The 20,521-nt window shown below is 41.5% G+C and overlaps 1 protein-coding gene across 1 annotated transcript in view; it reads left to right on the top strand.

The window, feature by feature from the left end:
• Positions 1 to 20,521, top strand: part of LOC149437173 (uncharacterized) — a 510,919-nt gene that overhangs the window by 119,722 nt on the left and 370,676 nt on the right. The window contains exons 8-10 of the mRNA XM_089661020.1: positions 5,988 to 6,218; positions 7,935 to 8,057; positions 9,743 to 10,027. Coding sequence (XP_089517146.1) covers positions 5,988 to 6,218; positions 7,935 to 8,057; positions 9,743 to 10,027 — 639 coding nt within the window. The remainder of the gene's footprint in view (positions 1 to 5,987; positions 6,219 to 7,934; positions 8,058 to 9,742; positions 10,028 to 20,521) is intronic.

Below are 20,521 nucleotides of genomic sequence, written 5' to 3'. Positions count from 1 at the left end.
TTGCAATCTAAAGGATAGACTTTATGAAAAGGAACAATCAGATGATTGTGTTAATTTGTGAACTTGATTAAGACGCAAGAAATTAGAAATATTCAGAGCAAGGCAAAAATCTGGGCAGGAGTCCCAGCATAACTGCAGCAATGCTCAGGGGCAGTGATGCCGTGATTGTTACAGTGTTTCCATTCATAACAATCTGTAACATTGCATGGCGATGACAATCTAATTTATATCTTCATTAAGTATTATGAATGTGTCTCATTTAAGTCATAAAAATGCACTTAATACAAGAGTGACAGTTTTTTAAGTCCCTGGCACTTTGGCAACCAGAAATAATATGTTGGAAACAGAATTATGCTGTTAGCTATACAGTAACAGGCCCTTGTACAGACTTCTTGTCAATACGCTGAAAAAAAGAAAGTTGTATCAGGACTGTCTACATATAAAAATGCAGCTTAGGAAGTTTAATGATTTTGATTAAGGCAGCTAGCGCAAACCAGGATAAACTGAGTGCACTCCATTTCCTATGATCTAAGCATATAGTATCCAACTCAGATAGGTAGTTCTTTGTGTATAACTCTGAGAAGTTGGCTGGGATTTGTATCCCAAGGTATGTTATAGCATCAAGCTTCCATGTGAAGGGTACATTTTTTCCACATTGAGAAACCACTGTTGGAAACAAAATTTTGTTTGCTTTTTAACCGCTTCCTGACCACCCTATAGCAGAAATACTGCTACAAGGTGGCTCGGGTGCGCAAAATCCCATATATATATATATGTGATTTTGCATTTCCGGGTAGGGGGCACGCCCTACCCATGCCACCATCAATCACTGGGTCCCAGCCGGTGATTACTCGTTGGCGCCCAGTGATTGCCGAGCATCTCCGACAGGGAGGAGAACTGTTTGTAAACAAAACAGTTCTCCTCCCTGTCAGCTCATGCACACTGCTTTGGATGGCTGTGCACAGCACAGCCATCCAAAGAAGTGTGCTTACAGTGAGAGTACATGGACACAGCTTATAGTAAAACAGCACACAGTTAACCCTTTGATCACCTTTCATGTTAACCTCTTCCTGCCCAGTGCCATTAGTAAAGTGTCAGTGCTTTTTTTTTTTTTAACCACTTCCAGACCGGACACTTTTACCCCCTTCCTGACCAGGGCAATTTTCAGCTTTTAGCGCTATCACACTTTGAATGACAATTGCGTGGTCATGCAACACTGTACCCAAATTAATTTTTTACCATTTTTTTGAGATAGATAAAGCTTTATTTTGGTGGTATTTATTCACCACTGGGATTTGTATTTTTTTTGCTATGTAAATGAAATGTCCAAAAAATTTGAAAAAAAGTGTTTTTTTTAATAAAATTTTGCAAATAAATAATATTTCATCATAAATCTTAGCCAAAATTTATTCCGTTATCTTTTTAGTAAAAAAAAAAAAAATCCAAATTAGTTTATAAGCAAAAATTATAATTTTTAAACATTTTTTTTTACATTTTTATTTTATTTTTTTATATTATTATTTTTTATTTTTATTTTTTTTTTTTTACATACTGTCACCCTAGCAGTACAGTGTCACCATGGTGACACTGTACTACTTGTGAGGGGTGATGAAGATTTTTTTTTTTTACACTGATTGCTTTTACACCCATATAGGATGTAAAAGCAATCATTTCTCTTTCTCTCTGTGTGCATTCTTGCACTCATTGAGAAGAACTGAATGAGCTGTGATTGGTCACAGCTTGTCACATGGTACAAGGCTTTTGTGAATAGCCTTGTACCATGTGACCTCTGTGATCATTCACAGATTTCACACATAGTAAGCAATGATGTCAGAAGTGACATCTTGCTTACTACTTTGCATGTGATCACTGATTGGCCAATCAGTGATCATATGATCGGGACCTCGTACAGAGGTCCCGTCTGACGATCGGTGTTTCACTGTGTCCGGAGGACACAGCGGGCACCGGATTGCGGTGCTGCGCGCTCCCAGGGAGCTTTATAGACGGCCACCCGACCCTGCAGTGCCACCGTCCGGCCGTTTATATACAACGGCCGGTCGGGAAGTGGTTAAATACTGATCACTGTATTGGTGTCACTGGGGATGTCAGTGACACCAATTCAGTTCCCCCAGTGTCAGAATGCCTGCCACAGTCCCACTATTAGTTGCTGATCGCTGCCATTACTAGTGAAAATTAAAAAAAAAAAAATCCCAGTATATATACTGCTGTTTGTAAACACTATAACTTTCACGTAAGCCAATTAATTTACACGTATTGGGATTTTTTTTAGCATAATACATTTTGTCCTAAATTTATGACAAAATTTAGATTTTTTTACATTTTTTTTACTGGATATGTTTAATTGCAAAAAGTCAAAAATATTGTTTTTTTTCCTCAAAATTGTCGGTCTTTTTTTTATAGCGCAAAAAATAAAAGACTCACAGGCGATCAAATACCACTGAAAGAAAGCTCAATTCGTGGGAAAAAAGGATGTAAATTTCATTTGAGTGCAGCGCTGCATGACCGTGCAATTGTCAGTTAAAGTAACGCAGCGCTGTAACTCAAAAAATGGCCTGGTCAGGAAGGGGGGTAAATCTTCAGGAGTACAAGTACCGTATTTTTCGCACCATAAGACGCACTTTTTTCCCCCCCAAAAAGGGGGGAAAATGTCAGTGCGTCTTATGGAGCGAATGTAAAGCGGCCGGTCCGGTATTTCTGCCGCCACCATGTCAGAATACCGGGCCGGCCGCTCAGCTGTTCTCTCCTGCAGGGCCTTATCTGTTCCTCGCTCCAGCGCTGCACAGTCTTCCCGCGCTGGCTTCTGTGACAGCCGGGTGCCCACTGCGCATGTGCTGCGCTTTGTGAATGATCCGGTGTCTTCTGGGACACATGAAAGGTCACAGAAGGCGCCGGGCCATTCACAAAGCGAAGCGCTTCTTGCACCTGCGCAGTGGGCACCCGGCTGTCACAGAAGCCGGCCCGGGAAGAAGAGGGAAGGCAACTCCGCGGAAGTGGGAGCGGGTACCTGTCAAATTCAGGTACCCGCTCCCCCTCCCTCCCCAAAGGTCAGCAGTCTCTGGTCATCCCCTTCACTGTCTGCAGTCTCTGGTCATTCCCTGCACTGTCCGCAGTCTCTGGTCATTCCCTGCACTGTCTGCAGTCTCTGGTCATTCCCTGCACTGTCCGCAGTCTCTGGTCATCCCCTGTACTGTCTGCAGTCTCTGGTCATTCCCTGTACTGTGTCCGCAGTCTCTGGTCATCCCCTGTACTGTCTGCAGTCTCTGGTCATTCCCTGTACTGTCCGCAGTCTCTGGTCATTCCCTGCACTGTCCGCAGTCTCTGGTCATTCCCTGCACTGTCCGCAGTCTCTGGTCATCCCCTGCACTGTCCGCAGTCTCTGGTCATTCCCTGCACTGTGTCCGCAGTCTCTGGTCATCTCCTGCACTGTGTCCGCAGTCTCTGGTCATCTCCTGCACTGTGTCCGCAGTGCCTGGTCATCTCCTGTACTGTGTCCGCAGTCTCTGGTCATCTCCTGTACTGTGTCCGCAGTCTCTGGTCATCTCCTGTACTGTTTCTGCAGTCTCTGGTCATCTCCTGTACTATGTCCGCAGTCTCTTGGTCATCCCCTGTACTTTGCCGCAGTCTCTGGTCATCTCCTGTACTATGTCTGCAGTCTCTGGTCATCTCTTGTACTGTGTCCGCAGTCTCTGGTCATCCCCTGTACTATGTCTGCAGTCCATTGGTTCAGAATATTTTTTTTTCTTGTTTTTCACCTCTAAAACCTAGGTGTGTCTTATGGTCAGGTGCGTCTTATGGAGCGAAAAATACGGTAGTTAAATAAGTTTACCTTTCAACAAAAAAATAGATGCACATTATTTTTCTGGTAAATAAATGTGCATTTATTATTTTTTGTTGTAGGAGCAGCTTATAAAGCATTGCACTAGCGATCTGCAGATCACTGATGCCATGCAGGTCTCCTGCAGACTGTCAGTGTGTCTGCTTGCTCGTACTTTGTACGGGTAAACCTGCACTTACTGACAGAAATACTCAATGAACTCACTTAGTGCCGTGGTAGTTATTGAGAACTATAAGCCGACAGCCGCTAAGGGGGAAGGGGGGGGTGTTCATTTCCTAACATGTCACATGTTATACCCTGAATATGGGTGTAACATGTTATGAAAGGTGAATGTATCCTTTAACGCATGAGACTTCGAATACTTCACCTTCAGGTTTGATAACACTGTAAACCTTTCAAGAACCTTCAGAGTATTGGGCAGTGTGATGTGGGGCTCTGAGAGGAAGAGATGGAAGTCATCTGACAAAGCAGCCACTTTGTTCTCCCAGTCTTTTACAGTCAAGCCTTTGATATTGGGGTTTGCCCATAATCTGTTAAGGAAGGGTTCAAGGGTTAGCACAACGATCAAAAGGGACAAGGGACAGCCGTTGCTTAGGTTGAAGCCATTTGACAGGAGGCTATTGACTCTCATTCAGGTATGATTATAAAGCTTGGATACTGTTGTATATGCGAGATCCAAGACCGACATAAAACTGTTGTCATGTAGTCCCAGGCCATTTTGTTGAACTCCTTCTCAGTGTCTAAAGAAAGGAGGATTTCCTGTTGCTTCTGCATAGTCAGACAGTGAGGGAGATTAAGAGCTTTAGTGGTATAGTATCTGGCTTCTTTGCCAGGAATGTACCTGACCTGGTCTAGGGAAACTAACGATAAAAGCAATGAGAGTAAGCATTTAGCACGTATTTTTGCGTATATCGCAATGTCCACATTTTAGTTGGAGGATAGTTGGTGACTTGTGCAGTCAGTCATTCTTAAAAACTCAACTTCTTCTCCCTGGGAGACCTCTCCTGAACATATTTAATCTTTTTTTTTTTCATACTTACCTTTTCTAAATGTACACCTGGCCGGTTATGTGATAAGCAGAGTATTCTTTCTCTTTGGTGCTGGGCGGTTTACAGTGATGAAGAGAGCATTGCTGACGTGATGACATCAGCTTCACTCCAAGCATTCTTGCATTGTGAGTGTTGGGGGCCGTGTGAATGCTAGAATCCATGACCCCTGCACTCACAGGATATCCTTATTCTTCTGAGTTGAATGTCACTGAGTCTCAAACCAGAGGACTGAACATCTAGAGGAAAGGAATTACTGCAAGGGGCAACAATGGAGTGGAGGTGAATGTTGCAGCAAGAGCCGCAGAATCTTCTTTCTTTTATATTTACAACTCCTGGGGGTGGAGGTTTAAAAAGTTAGCATAGAGTTGGGCTTTAACCATGATCCTCCCCTCTAGAGTAGATCAGAAGACCAAATTCCTTTTGGCAGTAACCCATGCATTATTTTCTCCAGGAAAGGTTAGTTTGTCAGCTGTTCTTCTTTTCCTCTTTATCCATTTCAAGGGCTGGAATGGGCCTCAGACCAGGCTGTATTGCTTAAGAAATATGATAATGTAGCCTTAAGCAATATTTATTGTTTGACTATATGTAAACAAATGCATTTTTATATGTGTATTTTTTGGTTTATCTATTGTCCTTCACTCTTAGTCTTTTGTCACTGGAACAGGAGTTTCCTTTTAAAATTACCACCAGAACAAATGGAGCAAAAACCAGACAGGGAGTTCAACACTTCCACATCAAAATTTAACATACAATATATGTGTATTTACCTTATACTATATGTATGTGTAGTTAAGATATATAGTTATTTTGCTTCTCATATTTAATTTAAAAAATAACCAGCTTTTAATTCAGTGCAGTAATGCCAGAAGCTGATCTATAGTCTCAGGGGATCAGTGTTTTTTGCACATTTTAATTTAACAAGTGCCAGTACCATTAAAGTTTAATGTGTGTGGTGCAGTAACTGAGAAAAGAAAGAGAACCCATGGTATCTTTAAAAATAAGATAGAAAAAGTATGTTCTATTGCATAAAAGCACCATTAAATTTGTGAAAGTATCTCTTTTCTCTGTTTCTTCTTTGCTAGATTGCCAACAAAAAGGAAACCATTCAGAGCCTGGAAGCTGAAGTATCGATTCTTCAGCGTCAGTATAAGGAAAAGAGCGACCAGGTAGAAACCTTTGAACACCTGATTGACCAGTTAACTGCAGAGCTGAATTCCTCCAAGGACGATGTTAAATTGAACAAAGAGCAGTACCAACAGTACGAGCAGCTGGCTGGAATGATGAAAGAAAAGGTTGATCATTTACAAAAGCAGGTAGTGTATCATATACACACAATAGTAATACTGTAGCATATGCCAAATGTTTACCACTTTACATGTCCTTATGCCTGCATTCAAGGGTGCCGGGTGTGTTCATATTACATCACAGAGACAGCTGTTTTGGTGAACTTAGATTTCAATGTTTTGCACCCACAAAAAAAACTAAGTGTGTTTAGGAGCACCCAGCTGTTATGCCTGCAATAACACTTTTCTCTCTTTTATAAAAGACACTACTCTTCTTCTGACCTACATTTTACAACGGTGTTGGCATGAACAGTCGTATAAAGTGTCGTTTGACACTTCATACATGCTGGTTTCCCTGCTCTGCTCCATTGTTGCAGCCAAACAGGTACCGTCTTCTGTATGTCTGAAAATGTGTGCAACATTTTATGGATATGCTTGATTTTTATGGTGAGCCACTGTTAGCCCTCTTGTACTGTGACTCTTGGGCCACACATAGTAACATCTATTCCTGTATCCTTCCTGTAGGAGTTCTAACTAACATCATCCCTGCTATCTTCAGGAGCTGCTAATTGTAGAAAGTCCTAAGATAGAGATGGGTGCTGGGGAAAATGTCTATGAATCCCAGTTATTTTGTCTTGAATTTTTCAAAACACAGAAGATAATTGGATGTGATTTGGAGTTTCAGCATGCTAGTTGTCAATACATGATGGTACCAGGGGCGGACTGACCATTTGGGAACTCGGGCACTGCCCGAGGGCCCAGGGTCAGTAGGGGGCCCCATGAGATGCCCCTGGTACCTTTTCATAGGCTTTTTTGGGTGTGGTTTGAGTGTGGGTGAGGACACAGGGGCCCCATGATCCCCTATTGCCCAGGGGCCCCATGAGTTGTCAGTCCGCCCCTGGATGGTACTTGTACAACATAGTGCCTCCAGGTCTTCCAGTTGCTATATTTATTATAAATCAATGCAATGATAATATTAGAAAGTAGAGAGGATTGAACACCACCAACTGAATGATTTATGGATAAAGAAAGACAGCATAGACATATGGTCCGGTTAGTATGTGTAATGCCTGCTGTTACCTTTGTTCTACTTTATTAACAAGGCATCCTCTTCTGTGACTTTTAGATTAAGCCACACATCATTATTTTTTTTTAATTTTATCTGGAGGAGGGGAAGAGGGTCTTTCTTAGCTAGGCAATCCCTCATTCATGCATGCCTAAGCTAAGGACAGATTGATTACCGGATGTAAATGCTACATGAATCATCTTCCCTTACTCAAGATAGCCACGGGTAAAAATGCTGAGGGTGGGGTTGTATTCAAAATAACTTTTGAACAAAATAAAGCATAGAGACATGGATGAATGGGTAAGTTTGCTTTGAATGTTGAACATGAATGTTAAAAATTGATTCCGGTTTGAGGTGCTCTGATAGTTCAAGTCTCACTTTAAAGCACAATTAAATGATAAATCAAAGATAAGTCGAGTCCAACTCTCACTTTATAAATAAAATAAATAAACTTTCAGGATCACTTTGAACTTTTTGGAGAATTTAATATAAAAAAATACTATGCTCTTTTGTTATATGTTCTAAATGTATTTTTTATCATGCATCTCTGTAATGGCTAAGTAGAATAATTGTTAAATACTCAGCTTTACCTAGTAAAGAGCCATGTAGAAAAACAAGCTGTAGTTTAAATTAACCTGTCAATCAGTTTTTCACAGAACAAAGTTTGATTATTTTTTCAGATCATGGAGAATGAAAGTGACATAAAAAAGATTTGTTCTGAGTTGAAGGAGTACAGGTCTACTCATAGCCATTCCAATGAAGAGTACAGTGCCCAGGCTTTGCAGCTGCAGAAGCTCCAGCATGTAAGCTACTTTGCAATGTTCTAGTCTAGTAATAAATTTATGCAAAATATTAAATAAAATTAAGAGTTATTTAAATTAGGAGCATGCCTAAAGCAGGAAGTTTGAATCTATTTTATAATACAGTAATGCTGTGAGTCATGTCAGTGATTGGTTTCTATGTTTTACTGCACTTTGCACGTTATAATTTGCCGTATTACATAAATCTGAGAGCGTTGAATGGTATGACTAATTTTATTATTCAGAATAATGATTTCATTTTTCATAATCATGTGATGTCCTTCTGTAAGTACTGATAAGGAAGGGATCAATTTGTTCATATCTGTTGTTTCATAGGCATTAGCGCTGTGCAAACTGTTGGCGCTATATAAATCCTGTATAATAATAATAATGTTAGGGAATGGTGCAGGATTATATCTGGGCCTACCATCCTCTTGGTATTTACCTTGATTATTACAATATTCAGTCCCCATCTTCTGTGTCATGAACATTTCTCTCCATAGAGACACCTGTAGTAAAAAATGTTCTTTACAGCTTGTTCTCAGACACTGTTTCTGTGCCTTTTGGTTCATGAGAGCAATTCTTGAATGTGTCCATAGTATAGACCATTTCTCCACAGTATTGTCACATACCTTGGTTGGAGGCCAAGTTATTGAGTAGGCTTCCCTTGCGGCTCTTGTCTGAGCACTCATGAATGTGGTGACAGAGGTACAAGGGTCAAAGAAGCATGGGTGCCAGTAGCTTGGTAGCAGGTGACTTCCAGGGTCAGTGACATAGTCCAGGTTAGTTGGGAGTCATACATGGTAAGGCAGACGTGTGGTCAGGTAGCAGGCTGAGGTCAGTTCCAGGGAAGTAGGCAAAGCGAGTTCCAGTAGCAGGCTGAGATCAGTACCAGGGAAGCAAGCAGAGGGTAGTCAGAGGCGAGCCGAGGTTGGTATCCAAAATCCACAGAGCAAGGTCAGGAACAAGCCGTGTCTGCAACAAGTGATCAGGCAGCAAAAACAGGAGCACAGGATCACATAACACAGGCAAGCTGAAGAACATCCAGTAATTAGCACACACCAGAGTCTCCTTTAAATAGGCAGATTGGCACCATTCCTGGGACTGTGCATGCATGGGCATGCACTGATGTGCGCTGGTGCTCACGGATGCGCCAACATGTCAGTATGCACTGAGTACTGGCCCAAACTTGCCTGTGCTGGCACATGTGCACAAGCATTAGTTGCACATTAGTTTCACAGGAATGTGCATTAGTTACATTAAAAGGAGCATTAGCTGTATACGTTTCCTGACAAGTATACCTGGCTTTTATTATTTTCCTATGACCTGCTGCAGTGGGTTACATACAGCATCTTGCATAGATAGACTTCAGACTCAGAACCAAGGCAAATGTAGCATTTTTTCAGATGCATCAGAAATGTTTGGTATAGCGTTTTAGTTGTTGAGGGTGTTACTAGGGAAGAGTCAGAAACCCAGTCAGGTTTTCATTGCTTTTGAGTTACAAGGAAATTATTTGCATTCACATTGACAAAAGCCTCTGTACAATGATGCCTTATGTTGATGTTCTAGTGTTAGTTGCTCACCGATTGCTTTCACCTACTGCCAAGAATTACTCTTTGAATACTTTTAAAAAACTTCCAGGCATATTTTACAGAGATGGCTGAATTATTTTTATTTTTTTTTTACAGGAGATTACATTTCTAAGTGGTCAACTAAATGAAAAAAATACTAAGATAGAAGAATGTCAGAGAATCATTGAGCATCAAAAAACTGAAGCCATGAAAGTGCTGGACCAGCAGAAAAATTACTCACTTGAGATTGAAGAACTAGAAAAGACCTTGCGTTCCGTACAGATAGAGATTCTGACGTTGCAACAAAAGAACAAAGTAGATGTTGTTGGTTTAGAGCAGCAAGTAATCCATCTAGAGGCGGAGCTGACTGGTGCTAGAAGAATCTGTGCTCAGAAGGATCAGGTATAAGCTAAATAAAAAAACACTGTTCTCACTAGGGATGTACCGCTACCGTTTTTTGATCGGCGAGTACGGGCACCGATACTTTTGGTTAAGTACTCACCGATACCGATTACCAATACTGGCAACTGGCAAAGAATGGCATGCTATTTGAACAGGAATGCGGTACAATTCCTGTCCAAATTGCATGCGGTTTTCCCCACTACTCCTGTGTGAACCCAAGCTTGTTAACCACTTGTCTACGGGCACTTTCACCCCCTTCCTGCCCAGGCCAATTTTCAGCTTTCAGCGCTGTCGCACTTTGAATGACAATTGCATGATCATGCAACACTGTACTCATATGAAATTTTTAGCATTTTTTTTAGACAGATAGAGCTTTCTTTTGGTGGTATTTAATCACCTCTGGGTTTTTTATTATTTGCTAAACAAACCAAAAACAACTGAAAATTTAGAAAAATAAAGTTTTTTTTCTTAGTTTCTGTTATAAAATTTTGTAAATGAGTAATTTTTCTCCTTCACTGATGTGCGCTAATGAGGCTGCAGTGATGGGCACTGATAGACTGCACTGATAGGTGGCACTAATGGGCACTGATGAGGCACTGGTAGGGGGCACTGATGGGCATTGACAGACATCACTGATGGGCATTGAAAGGCAGTACTCATGACACTGCCCTTTTAGGCGGCACTGACGCGCACTGATAGGTGGCACTGATTGGCAGCACTCATAAGCGGCACTGACTGGCACTGATAGGTGGCACTGACTGGCACTGATAGTTGGTACTGAAATGCAGCTCAGATGGGCACTGATATGTGGCATTGATGTGCACTGATGGGCATTGACAGGTGGCATTGATGGGCATTGACAGATGGCATTGATGGACACTGACTGATGGCACTAATGGGGCTACACTGATCATCAGTGCCCTGATGATCTGTGTAGATTTCCCCTCTAAGGAATGCCGATTACCGGCTCTCCTCTCCTCACGAGCTGTCAGTGTGACATCTCATGAGGAGAGGAATGCCTATAACCAGTATTTCCTTATTTACATGCGATCAGCTGTGATTGGACACAGCTGATTACATGACAGAGCCGACGTCATCGGCTCTTTCTGCCGATCGGTGATCTGCTGTGTCCCAAGGACACAGCGCACCACCAATCGCCATACTGCACACCCCTGGGGGTGCACACGCTAGGTTAGAATGAGAGGACGTCATATGATGTCCTCCCAGAACGAGAGAACCATCGCCTGTCCAACATTTCCTTATATGGCGGGCGGGAGGCGGTTAAAGCCTGAGTTCACACAGGAGTGGTGCAAGAAACCTCCCTGTGGCTGGGGATTCTGATTTTACACACTTTCCCCCCAGCCCCCCCCCCCCCTTCCCATCCTGGCACCCTAGGCACAAAACCTGCCTGCCAGCATGGTCTAAAGATGAGGCCCCTGTCCCTAGAGAAGAAGGGGTGGTGTATGGAGGAGATGGGGTTGTCTCGCTCTCCCAGGAAAAGAATCTGGTTGCTGGAGTGCAGGTACTGAATCCTGTCCAGCATGGCCTTGCTGTGCCACCACATTGTGTCCTTTGTTGTAGCCAGTGAGGAAGTCAGTACCTAGCTGGAGGTGGAGCTGTCACACAGGTCGCTGGAGCTCCTTCCAACAGCACAGACATGGCGATGAGCACAGGAGGCTGCATCCTCCTCTCCATGTATTCTCCGGTGGATGTCTGTTTGTGAAGGGGGGTGGTGGGGGGCTGGACCACAAGTCTGCAGTGCCAACCCTGCAAGGAGATGTCTGAGGATTTGAAATTCCTGCGCTTTCTCTCATCTCCTTGCAGAGATGACAGTACGGGCTAGATGGCTTCTGATTGGTCAGCACAGTGAATGTGCTGATCAATCAGATGCCTCTAGTCCGTACTGTCATCCTTTCACTGAGAGGAAAGAAAGCTGTGTAGATTTCAAATCCCCAGACCTCTCCCTGCAGGGATGACACTCGGAGAGGACACAGCAGTCTCTTGTTCCAGCACCCTGCCACCCCCTTCACAAAGAGATATCCACCGGAGAATACATGGAGAGGAGAATGCAGCCTCCTGTGCTGATCGTCGTGTCTGTTCTGTGACACCATGGGGTTTATTTACTAAAGCTGGAGAGTCCAAAATCAGACTCCCTTCTGCATAGAAACCAATCAGCTTCCAGGTTTCATTGCCAAAGCTTCATTGAACAAGCTGAGGTTAGAAGCTGATTGGTTTCTATGCAGAAGGGAGTCTGATTTTGGACTCTCCAGCTTTAGTAAATAAACCCCCATGGGTCTGTTACAGGCTTCCCGTAGTTCTCCTGTATGAACTCAGGCTATGACAAGCCTGGGTTCACACAGGAACAGTGGGGAAACCGCATGCGATTAGAACAGGAATCGTACCGCATTTCTGTTCAAACCGCATGCCATTCTTTGTGGTGCAATTTGCATCCATTGACGCAAATCGCACTGCAAAATACCAGTTTCAGGTATCGGGAGTATTTTCATGAGTACTCCTGAAAATACTTGGCATCGGTGCATCCCTAGTTTTCACCTTTCCTTATGACCTCAAAGCTGCACAGTATGGCAACCTTCGACGCAGCAAATTGTGGAAACTAGTACAGACATTGCATCCCTTTTTTGTGTTCTGGGGCCTGCTTTCTTGTCTTTTTGTATGTTGATGAAAAGACTTTGTTGTTTATACATAAGGACATTTGGTTTGTTTTGGAACAAGAAATTTCCTATGTAATAGTTATATTGGTGCAAAAACTTAGCCAGTTTTACAGTTATACTTAGGGATAATGTATTAAGAGTTGCAATTGGTTTTAGAGCCTTTGGCTGAAAGTTTCCTTTATGCACTCATACAAAATATTGTTTTGTTTTGAAAAAATGGGGTTGATTTACTAAAACTGGAGAGTGCAAAATCTGGTGCAGCTCTACATAGAAACCAATCGGCTTTCCGTTCCCAATACTCCTGGCAGTACTAGGGTCGTTGGTTAGAATCCCAACCACGGCACCATCTGCCTGGAGTTTGCACGTTCTCCCTTTGCCTGTGTGGGTTTCCTCTCACACTCCAAAAACGTGCTGGTAGGTTAATTGGATCCTGTCTAAATTGGCCCTAGTATGTGTATGTATGAATGTGAGTTAGGGACCTTAGATTGTACGTCCCTTGAAGGTTAGGGACTGATGTGAATGTACAATATATATGTAAAGCGCTGTGTAAATTGATGGTGCTATATAAGTACCTGAAATAAATAAATAAAATGTGTACTTTACAGATTATCACAAAGGGCTGAATCCTACTTTGAAAAGGAAGTATGGGAGATGAAGCTTCTGTATGGCTTATCAATATTCTCTGTTGACTATCCTTCCTGTTTTTCCTGTAAGAATGCTGTCTTTAATGGTAGTATACAGAGCTTTAAAGGTTTTAAAAACTTCCCTAGCTAACCACCGCATGTACACAGTAAAATGCACCTTTTTATTTGGTATTTTACAGTACACAATGCAGCAATGGAATGCTAAATTGCAGTAATCCTTTAATTTTCCACAAGAATCCTCCTTTAAATAACTATGCTATTTTGTTTTTTAATAACTAACATGTCCTTGTAGCATAACCCCACTTAAATTTTAGAAAACTACTGTGAAAACTTTGCTGTGAAAATGTGATATTTTTCCATACCTCTGCTAGCCTTATACATCTGAAAAAAGACAACTCTTTCTATAGTTAGTGTTTTGAGGGTGAAAAAGATAACTTTGTTGTCTGCTTATTTACAAGAATCGGCCCTGGCACAAGTGTGGAGTACTAGGGTGGGGATCGTTTGAGATCTCATGCTCAGATTGCAGAAGCTCACATGTGCAGAGCACTGGAGCACATAGGCATGGATTTTGGAGCTCATATGTGCAGAGCAGTAAAGTTCACATTCATGGAGTGCCAGAGCTCACAAGGGCAGAGTGCTCACAAAAATGGCCTTGTGGCATAACCTGATTTAAATTTTATAAACATACCACCCTTGCTATGTAAATGTTTCATATTATTATCTTGGCTTCACTGACTGAAAACTTCTGCAGAACAATTAACGTTTTCTATAGGTAAAGATTACACTTGATTACTGGTGATTGAGGAGAAAAAGGGTAACTTGGGAGTCTGCTTGTTTACAAGTTTAGACCTTGGCACAGGTGTGGAGTGCTGGATATCTTGACTTTGGACTGTGGAGCAGTGGAGATCCTGAGTGCAGAGTGTTGGAGCTCAAAGTTGGGAAATGCTGGAGCTCACAGGTGCAGGGTGCTGAAGCTCCGATTCATTTAGTGCTGGAGCTCAGCAGCTTGTCATGCTGGGAATCAGAACTGCAAAGGATTGAGGAAGCATGGAGTGCAAATGATGACTGTACACAGTGTTAGAAGTATGTTTAAAAATCGGCACAGTGGTCTGACAGCCAGTTTGCACAGGGATTCTATTTAGTCAGGGTCAAACCGTGTTCTGCCTCTGGCTTTAAAAAGTTATATTCAAGCTTTGGACATAAGCTCGGGGGATACTTTTAAAGTGGTGAAGCCAAAAGGTAATTCACTCAAGTCTTATTTGTATGTCACTATTCAGAGTCTGTGACTTCAGCTACAAACTGAGAAAAAAGAAAACAGAAATCATTGTTCTAAAGATAACTATAGTTTTCAGAGCTGATTTGTGCATTGTAGTCATTATCTGTATATTTAGGGTAATATGCTATGCCAATCTATGAGACTTCTTCTATCACACCCTACCAAGTCTAGAGCTGCAGGTTTCATTTACCATAATGGTTGCTGTGTACAGGCTTTCTGGATTTGTGCGAGAATTCCTGATGTGCTTGTCCTCAGAAATGTCTGACCTATTACCATAAGAACATTGCACAGTGGCAGCTAAAAAAAAAAAACCTGTCTTTTAGGTTTTGCAAGGCTTTGTCATATGCACTGATGTTGATAGGTGAGTTCTAGCATAGCTCCTACTGTCAGAAGTTGAGAAAGAAGGACAAACTTGAAAGGAATCAAGTTGGTATAGTTAAAATGCGCTGAATATTGGGGGTGTCCTGAAGTAATATAATTAAAGTGGTTGTAAACCCTTACATATAACCAGTGAAATGGCTTACTTCAGGTGATACACAAAGATGAAACAAATCCTCTCCTACATAAGGTGTACCTGTTTATCCTCAGCCTTGTCTTACCTATAGCTGTTAAAATTCAGTTTGCACAGTATTTCTGAGCTTCAAGAGGCAGGGGGCAGGATCTGATGTCCCACACTGCACAGCACAATCAGAGAGCTGAGTATAGCCTCAGACCTGAGGGAAGGGAATGGACACATTATCCCCACACAGCCTAACAGGAAAACATTCATAGCTGAGGCTGACAATCACCTGCTGTGTGCTGAAGGAGGTGATGGGGGTTGGGCCATGTCTCAGGATTGTTTGGTGTGGGGATACTTTATTAAAAGCGATTCATGTAGATAGCAGAGGGTGAGTACACACTATAGAATATGTTTTGTTCGTTTTTCATTTCAGAGGTTTACAACCACTTTAGATGTAGTCTAAGCCTCTTTGCACTACACACTGCACACGTATGCTGCAGTGCTTGTATCACATAATGCTCCCTATTTGCTATACCACAAATTAGGGTTACACAAACACACGGGTGCACACACGCACCCTAAAGGATTATCTTTTAAAAAAAGAAATAATAAAACAATATGAAAAAAAACTAACATTTTGTCTGAGCCTACCTTAAAAAGAAACTTCATTAAAATAGTCAGAAACTACTTGGCAACCAGCAACTGTTGAGACATAAAACACTTTACTCAGATGTATGTAATGTACAGCACTTTATGTACAACACAAAGTATAAATTGCAGCCATCAGCAGTGTTTGTCATAATGCCCCTTATATTGTTGGCCAGCAGGATACAGACATCTGGCATCTGTAGTCAACAGAAAATGGCAAGCATTGATGGTCAGAAGGAAGAAAGTTGTCTGAAATCAGTTGTTAGGTGGGATGAAAAATTGCCCAATGTTGGTGGTCAGAGGGTGAAAAATAACTAGTGTTGGTAGTCAGTGGTTGAAAAGAAAAAAGACCAGCATCAGTGGTCAGAAAAAATGCCTGGCTTTGGTGACCACTGCCAGTCAGTGGTCAATGGGAGGTATGTGTATGTATGAATGCAAGTTAGGGACCTTAGACTGTACAAGCCTTGAGGGTTAGGGACTGATGTGAATGTACAATATATATGTAAAGTGCTGCATTAATTGATGGCGCTATATAAGTACCTATAATAAATAAATTATAGCTGTCAAATTTAATTTAGCCCAACCTCATGTCACCTGTCCTTGCAAGTCTTGCAATATTGCATAAATCATGAAAATGAGAACTGTACTAGAGTAACCGCAACACATTTTGAAAATCTTTTTATATAACTACTGGTTGTGTAAACAGTTACATTTTGAATGTAACTTGTGATTGCTTGAATATGCAGTCCCAAATTAAATGCTAATGTAGAAAACATTAAACCGACAACTTTTAAAATGTAGATTACCCCAAGATTTCATATTTCTGATATGTGTCTAGTAACTTGTATTTAAAATGTATCCTTTTTTTCATTGTTTCTTTTGTTTTTAAATACCTGGTGATCCTGTCGGTCTCCCTGTTTTCCTCTTTCAAACTGACAGTGTCAGGGCATGGAAACACATCTACCCCAGTCTCATCAGTTTTTCTTCTTTCCATTCTGCTTGGGAGCACAGCCTGCCTGTACTCCAGTGGTTAGACCTCTGTTCATACCCCCACCCCCCTTTGTGCAGTTAATCACTGGGAAGATCAATGTACTGCTGTTTCTCCGCCTGCTGCTGACACACCTCTCTGCCAGGTTCCTGACAATGATCTTCTGTCCCTGAGTTTTACACTGGACTGTGTCTGTGATCTGTTAAACTGCTGCTAGTGACTGCACCCCCCCACCCCCTCCGTCTTCTCAAGGAGTCCCCATCCCCACCTCTCTAAGCCCCTTATGCAGCTGAGAACAGAGGTCATATAATCACTTATAAAGAAAAAAGGAAGAAAATTGGTATTTAGAATGTGTTTTTATATATATATACGTGTGTGTGTATATATATATATATATATATATACGTGTGTGTATATATATATATATATATATATATATATATATATATATATATATATACACCCACACACGCATCTATTTCTATTTTAACCGCTTGCCGCCCTGCCACTGTATATATACATGTGCAGGGCGGCACTCAGGCGCAAAACTACGTTTTAAAACGGGTTCCGCGCTCCCGCCGTTCTCGCCGGCACGCGCTCCCGCCGACCCGTGGGTGACACCATTCGATCCCGGAGGGATCAATCATTAGATTTCAGCCAGTGATGTCTGGCTGAAATCAGATGATCGGTCCCTGTTCTATCCTGTCTTGTGTTGACATTTACACAGGATATGATGTCATTCTTATCTGCCTGGACACATTCCGTTCCAGTAAACTAAAAATTCTTCCTGCGCCTAGTAAAACACTCTAATACAGGTTCTATCCTGCTGCTGTGCACTGTGATCAACACAAACAATGAAAAAAAGGAAAAAACAGCGCAAACATAGACCTTTACATGAAATCAATATTACAAAGTGCAAACATAAGTGAAAAATTAATCAGTGGTAAAGTCCATCAAAATAAACCAAAGTTCAAAAAATATTAGTGCAAAAAAGAAAAAGAAAAAAAGAAAAAATATTTTCAAATTCTTCTTCTAATATAGAGGAACTTCCACCTTCCACCCGTGAAAACCAATATCAAATGCACTCACCAGATAAAGGTGAAAAAAACGCCTCTTAGGAATTTTATGGGATCCTACACCCTCTTTCGTATCCACTCTATAGGAATCCTCCTCTCCACCATAGGCTCCACCATCCGACCAGGGAGAAAAAAATCTCAGATAGTGTAATATTGTAAGACACCATTCATAAGTGAAATCAAGGATTAAGGTCACTCACATTCAATTCAATTTAAAAAGGCATATTTATTAGGATCAGCTTCTTCCAGATAAACAGTAGATGCAAGGCATTGAATCGAATGTGAGTGACCTTAATCCTTGATTTCACTTATGAATGGTGTCTTACAATATTACACTATCTGAGATTTTTTTCTCCCTGGTCGGATGGTGGAGCCTATGGTGGAGAGGAGGATTCCTATAGAGTGGATACGAAAGAGGGTGTAGGATCCCATAAAATTCCTAAGAGGCGTTTTTTTCACCTTTATCTGGTGAGTGCATTTGATATTGGTTTTCACGGGTGGAAGGTGGAAGTTCCTCTATATTAGAAGAAGAATTTGAAAATATTTTTTCTTTTTTTCTTTTTCTTTTTTGCACTAATATTTTTTGAACTTTGGTTTATTTTGATGGACTTTACCACTGATTAATTTTTCACTTATGTTTGCACTTTGTAATATTGATTTCATGTAAAGGTCTATGTTTGCGCTGTTTTTTCCTTTTTTTTACATTCCGTTCCAGACAGAGAAGAAGACACAGTAAAAGTGAGTACAAAGCACTACACTAACAGTTAGAACACACCTAGGTCACATTTAACCCCCTGATCGCCCCCCCCCCCAGTTAACCCCTTCACTGCCCTGTCACCAGTGTCACTGATCAGTGAAGCAATTTTTACTGATCACTGTATCAGTGTCGCTGGTGACTTCCGATAGAGTTAGCTCCCCTCCCAGATAGCGCCAGTTTGCCCGCCAGTACACCAGTAATCCCGTTTAACCCCTTGATCGCCCCCCCCAGTTAACCCCTTCACTGCCCTGTCACCAGTGTCACTGATCAGTGAACCAATTTTTACTGATCACTGTATCAGTGTCGCTGGCGACTTCCGATAGTGTTAGCGCCCCTCCCAGATAGCGCCAGTTTGCCCGCTAGTGCACCAGAAATCCCGTTTAACCCCTTGATTGCCCCCCTCCCCCCCCCAGTTAACCCATTCACTGCCCTGTCACCAGTGTCATTGATTACAGAGAACAGATTTTTACTGATCACTGTATTAGTGTCACTGGTGACTTCCGATAGTGTTAGCGCCCCTCCCAGATAGCGCCAGTTTGCCCGCTAATGCACGGGATTTTTTTTACCAAAAACATGTAGCAGAATACATTTTGGCTTAAATTTATGACTAACTTTGAGTTTACGATATATTTTTTATAGTCGAAAGTAGAAAATATTGTTTTTTTAAAAAATTTTCGTGTTTTTTTTGATTATAGCGCAAAAAATAAAAAGCGCACAGGTGATCAACTACCACCAAAAGAAAGCTCTATTTGTGTGAAAAAAAGGACGTAAATTTTGTTTGGGTACAGCATTGCATGACCGCGCAATTATCATTTGAATTAGTGCAGCGCCAAACAGCAAAAAAGGCCTGGTCATTAAGGGGGTAAATCCTCAGGAGCTCAAGTGGTTAAACTGTCTGGGTTGTTTTACAAGGTAAAGGTTCACATATATTTTAACATTGTTGACCTCTTTTTCTGCCTGAGCTTTCTTGCTTGACCCTCTGTCTTCAACACTTCAGGTAACCACCTCAAAGCAAGCATGCGAAGGTATAGGCTTCTGACTTACTTGATGTGCATACCTGTTTCAGGACAGTATTGAAGCCACTGGGTCATCAGCTAGGCAACTGTCACTATTGTTTTCTCATAAAGGCTTCTTTTAACCATTAGCCGCCCGGCCAGTGGCCGTTTGGCGGCTTCAAATGTGTCTCTGCACTCCGGGTGCACGCCATTTGGCGTGCTCCCGCACATACGCAGTTTGCGCTAATGCAGAGTGGCGCAGCAGTGCGATCTGTCACTGGCCGTGCACCTCGGACACGGCCGATGACAGATCCGAGTGCTGGCTCCTGTTGCTGGTACCATGTGAGAGTTGTATACAATGGATGGCTTCATTCATGATGCCATCCATTGTATACTAGTGCCTAGCTGTGAATGGTCACAGCTAATCACATGCACATTTCATGTGATTAGCTGTGACCAAATCACAGCTAAGCACAAAAAAAAAAAAAAAAAAGCTGAATGAATCGATTTCATTCAGATAAATGCTTGCTTATAGCAAAGTAATTCAAATTGTGTAAAAAAAAAATAAAATAAAAATACTGATCACTTCCCCAAAGTAGTACAATGTTACTATGGTATATACTATAGTAAAATATGAAAAAAAAATCTTAAAAAAATAAAAAAAATGTAATAAAAAAATAAATATAATAAAAAAATAAAAAAAATATATATATATATATTTTTTTTTTTTTTCATACTGTCACCAGTCATTTTTTCATTTTCCGAAAAATTATGACAAAAAAATACAACTTCAAAAAACTCGCCATGCCTCTTATGAAGTACGTCGGACTGTCTACTCTGCAAAAAGGGGTCATTTGGGGATACTGTACTATTCTGACATTCTTGGACCTCAAGAAATTAGATTGGCTGTCAGTACTTCAGGATTGATCAATATTCAGA

Source organism: Staurois parvus, unplaced genomic scaffold (genome assembly GCF_062004578.1).
Source record: "Staurois parvus isolate SC_StPar_1 unplaced genomic scaffold, SC_StPar_1.0 ptg001302l, whole genome shotgun sequence".
In the NCBI taxonomy this organism is placed as follows: Eukaryota; Metazoa; Chordata; class Amphibia; order Anura; family Ranidae; genus Staurois; species Staurois parvus.
Note: the sequence above shows the minus strand (reverse complement) of the source record. Positions and strands in the feature narration are given on the sequence as shown.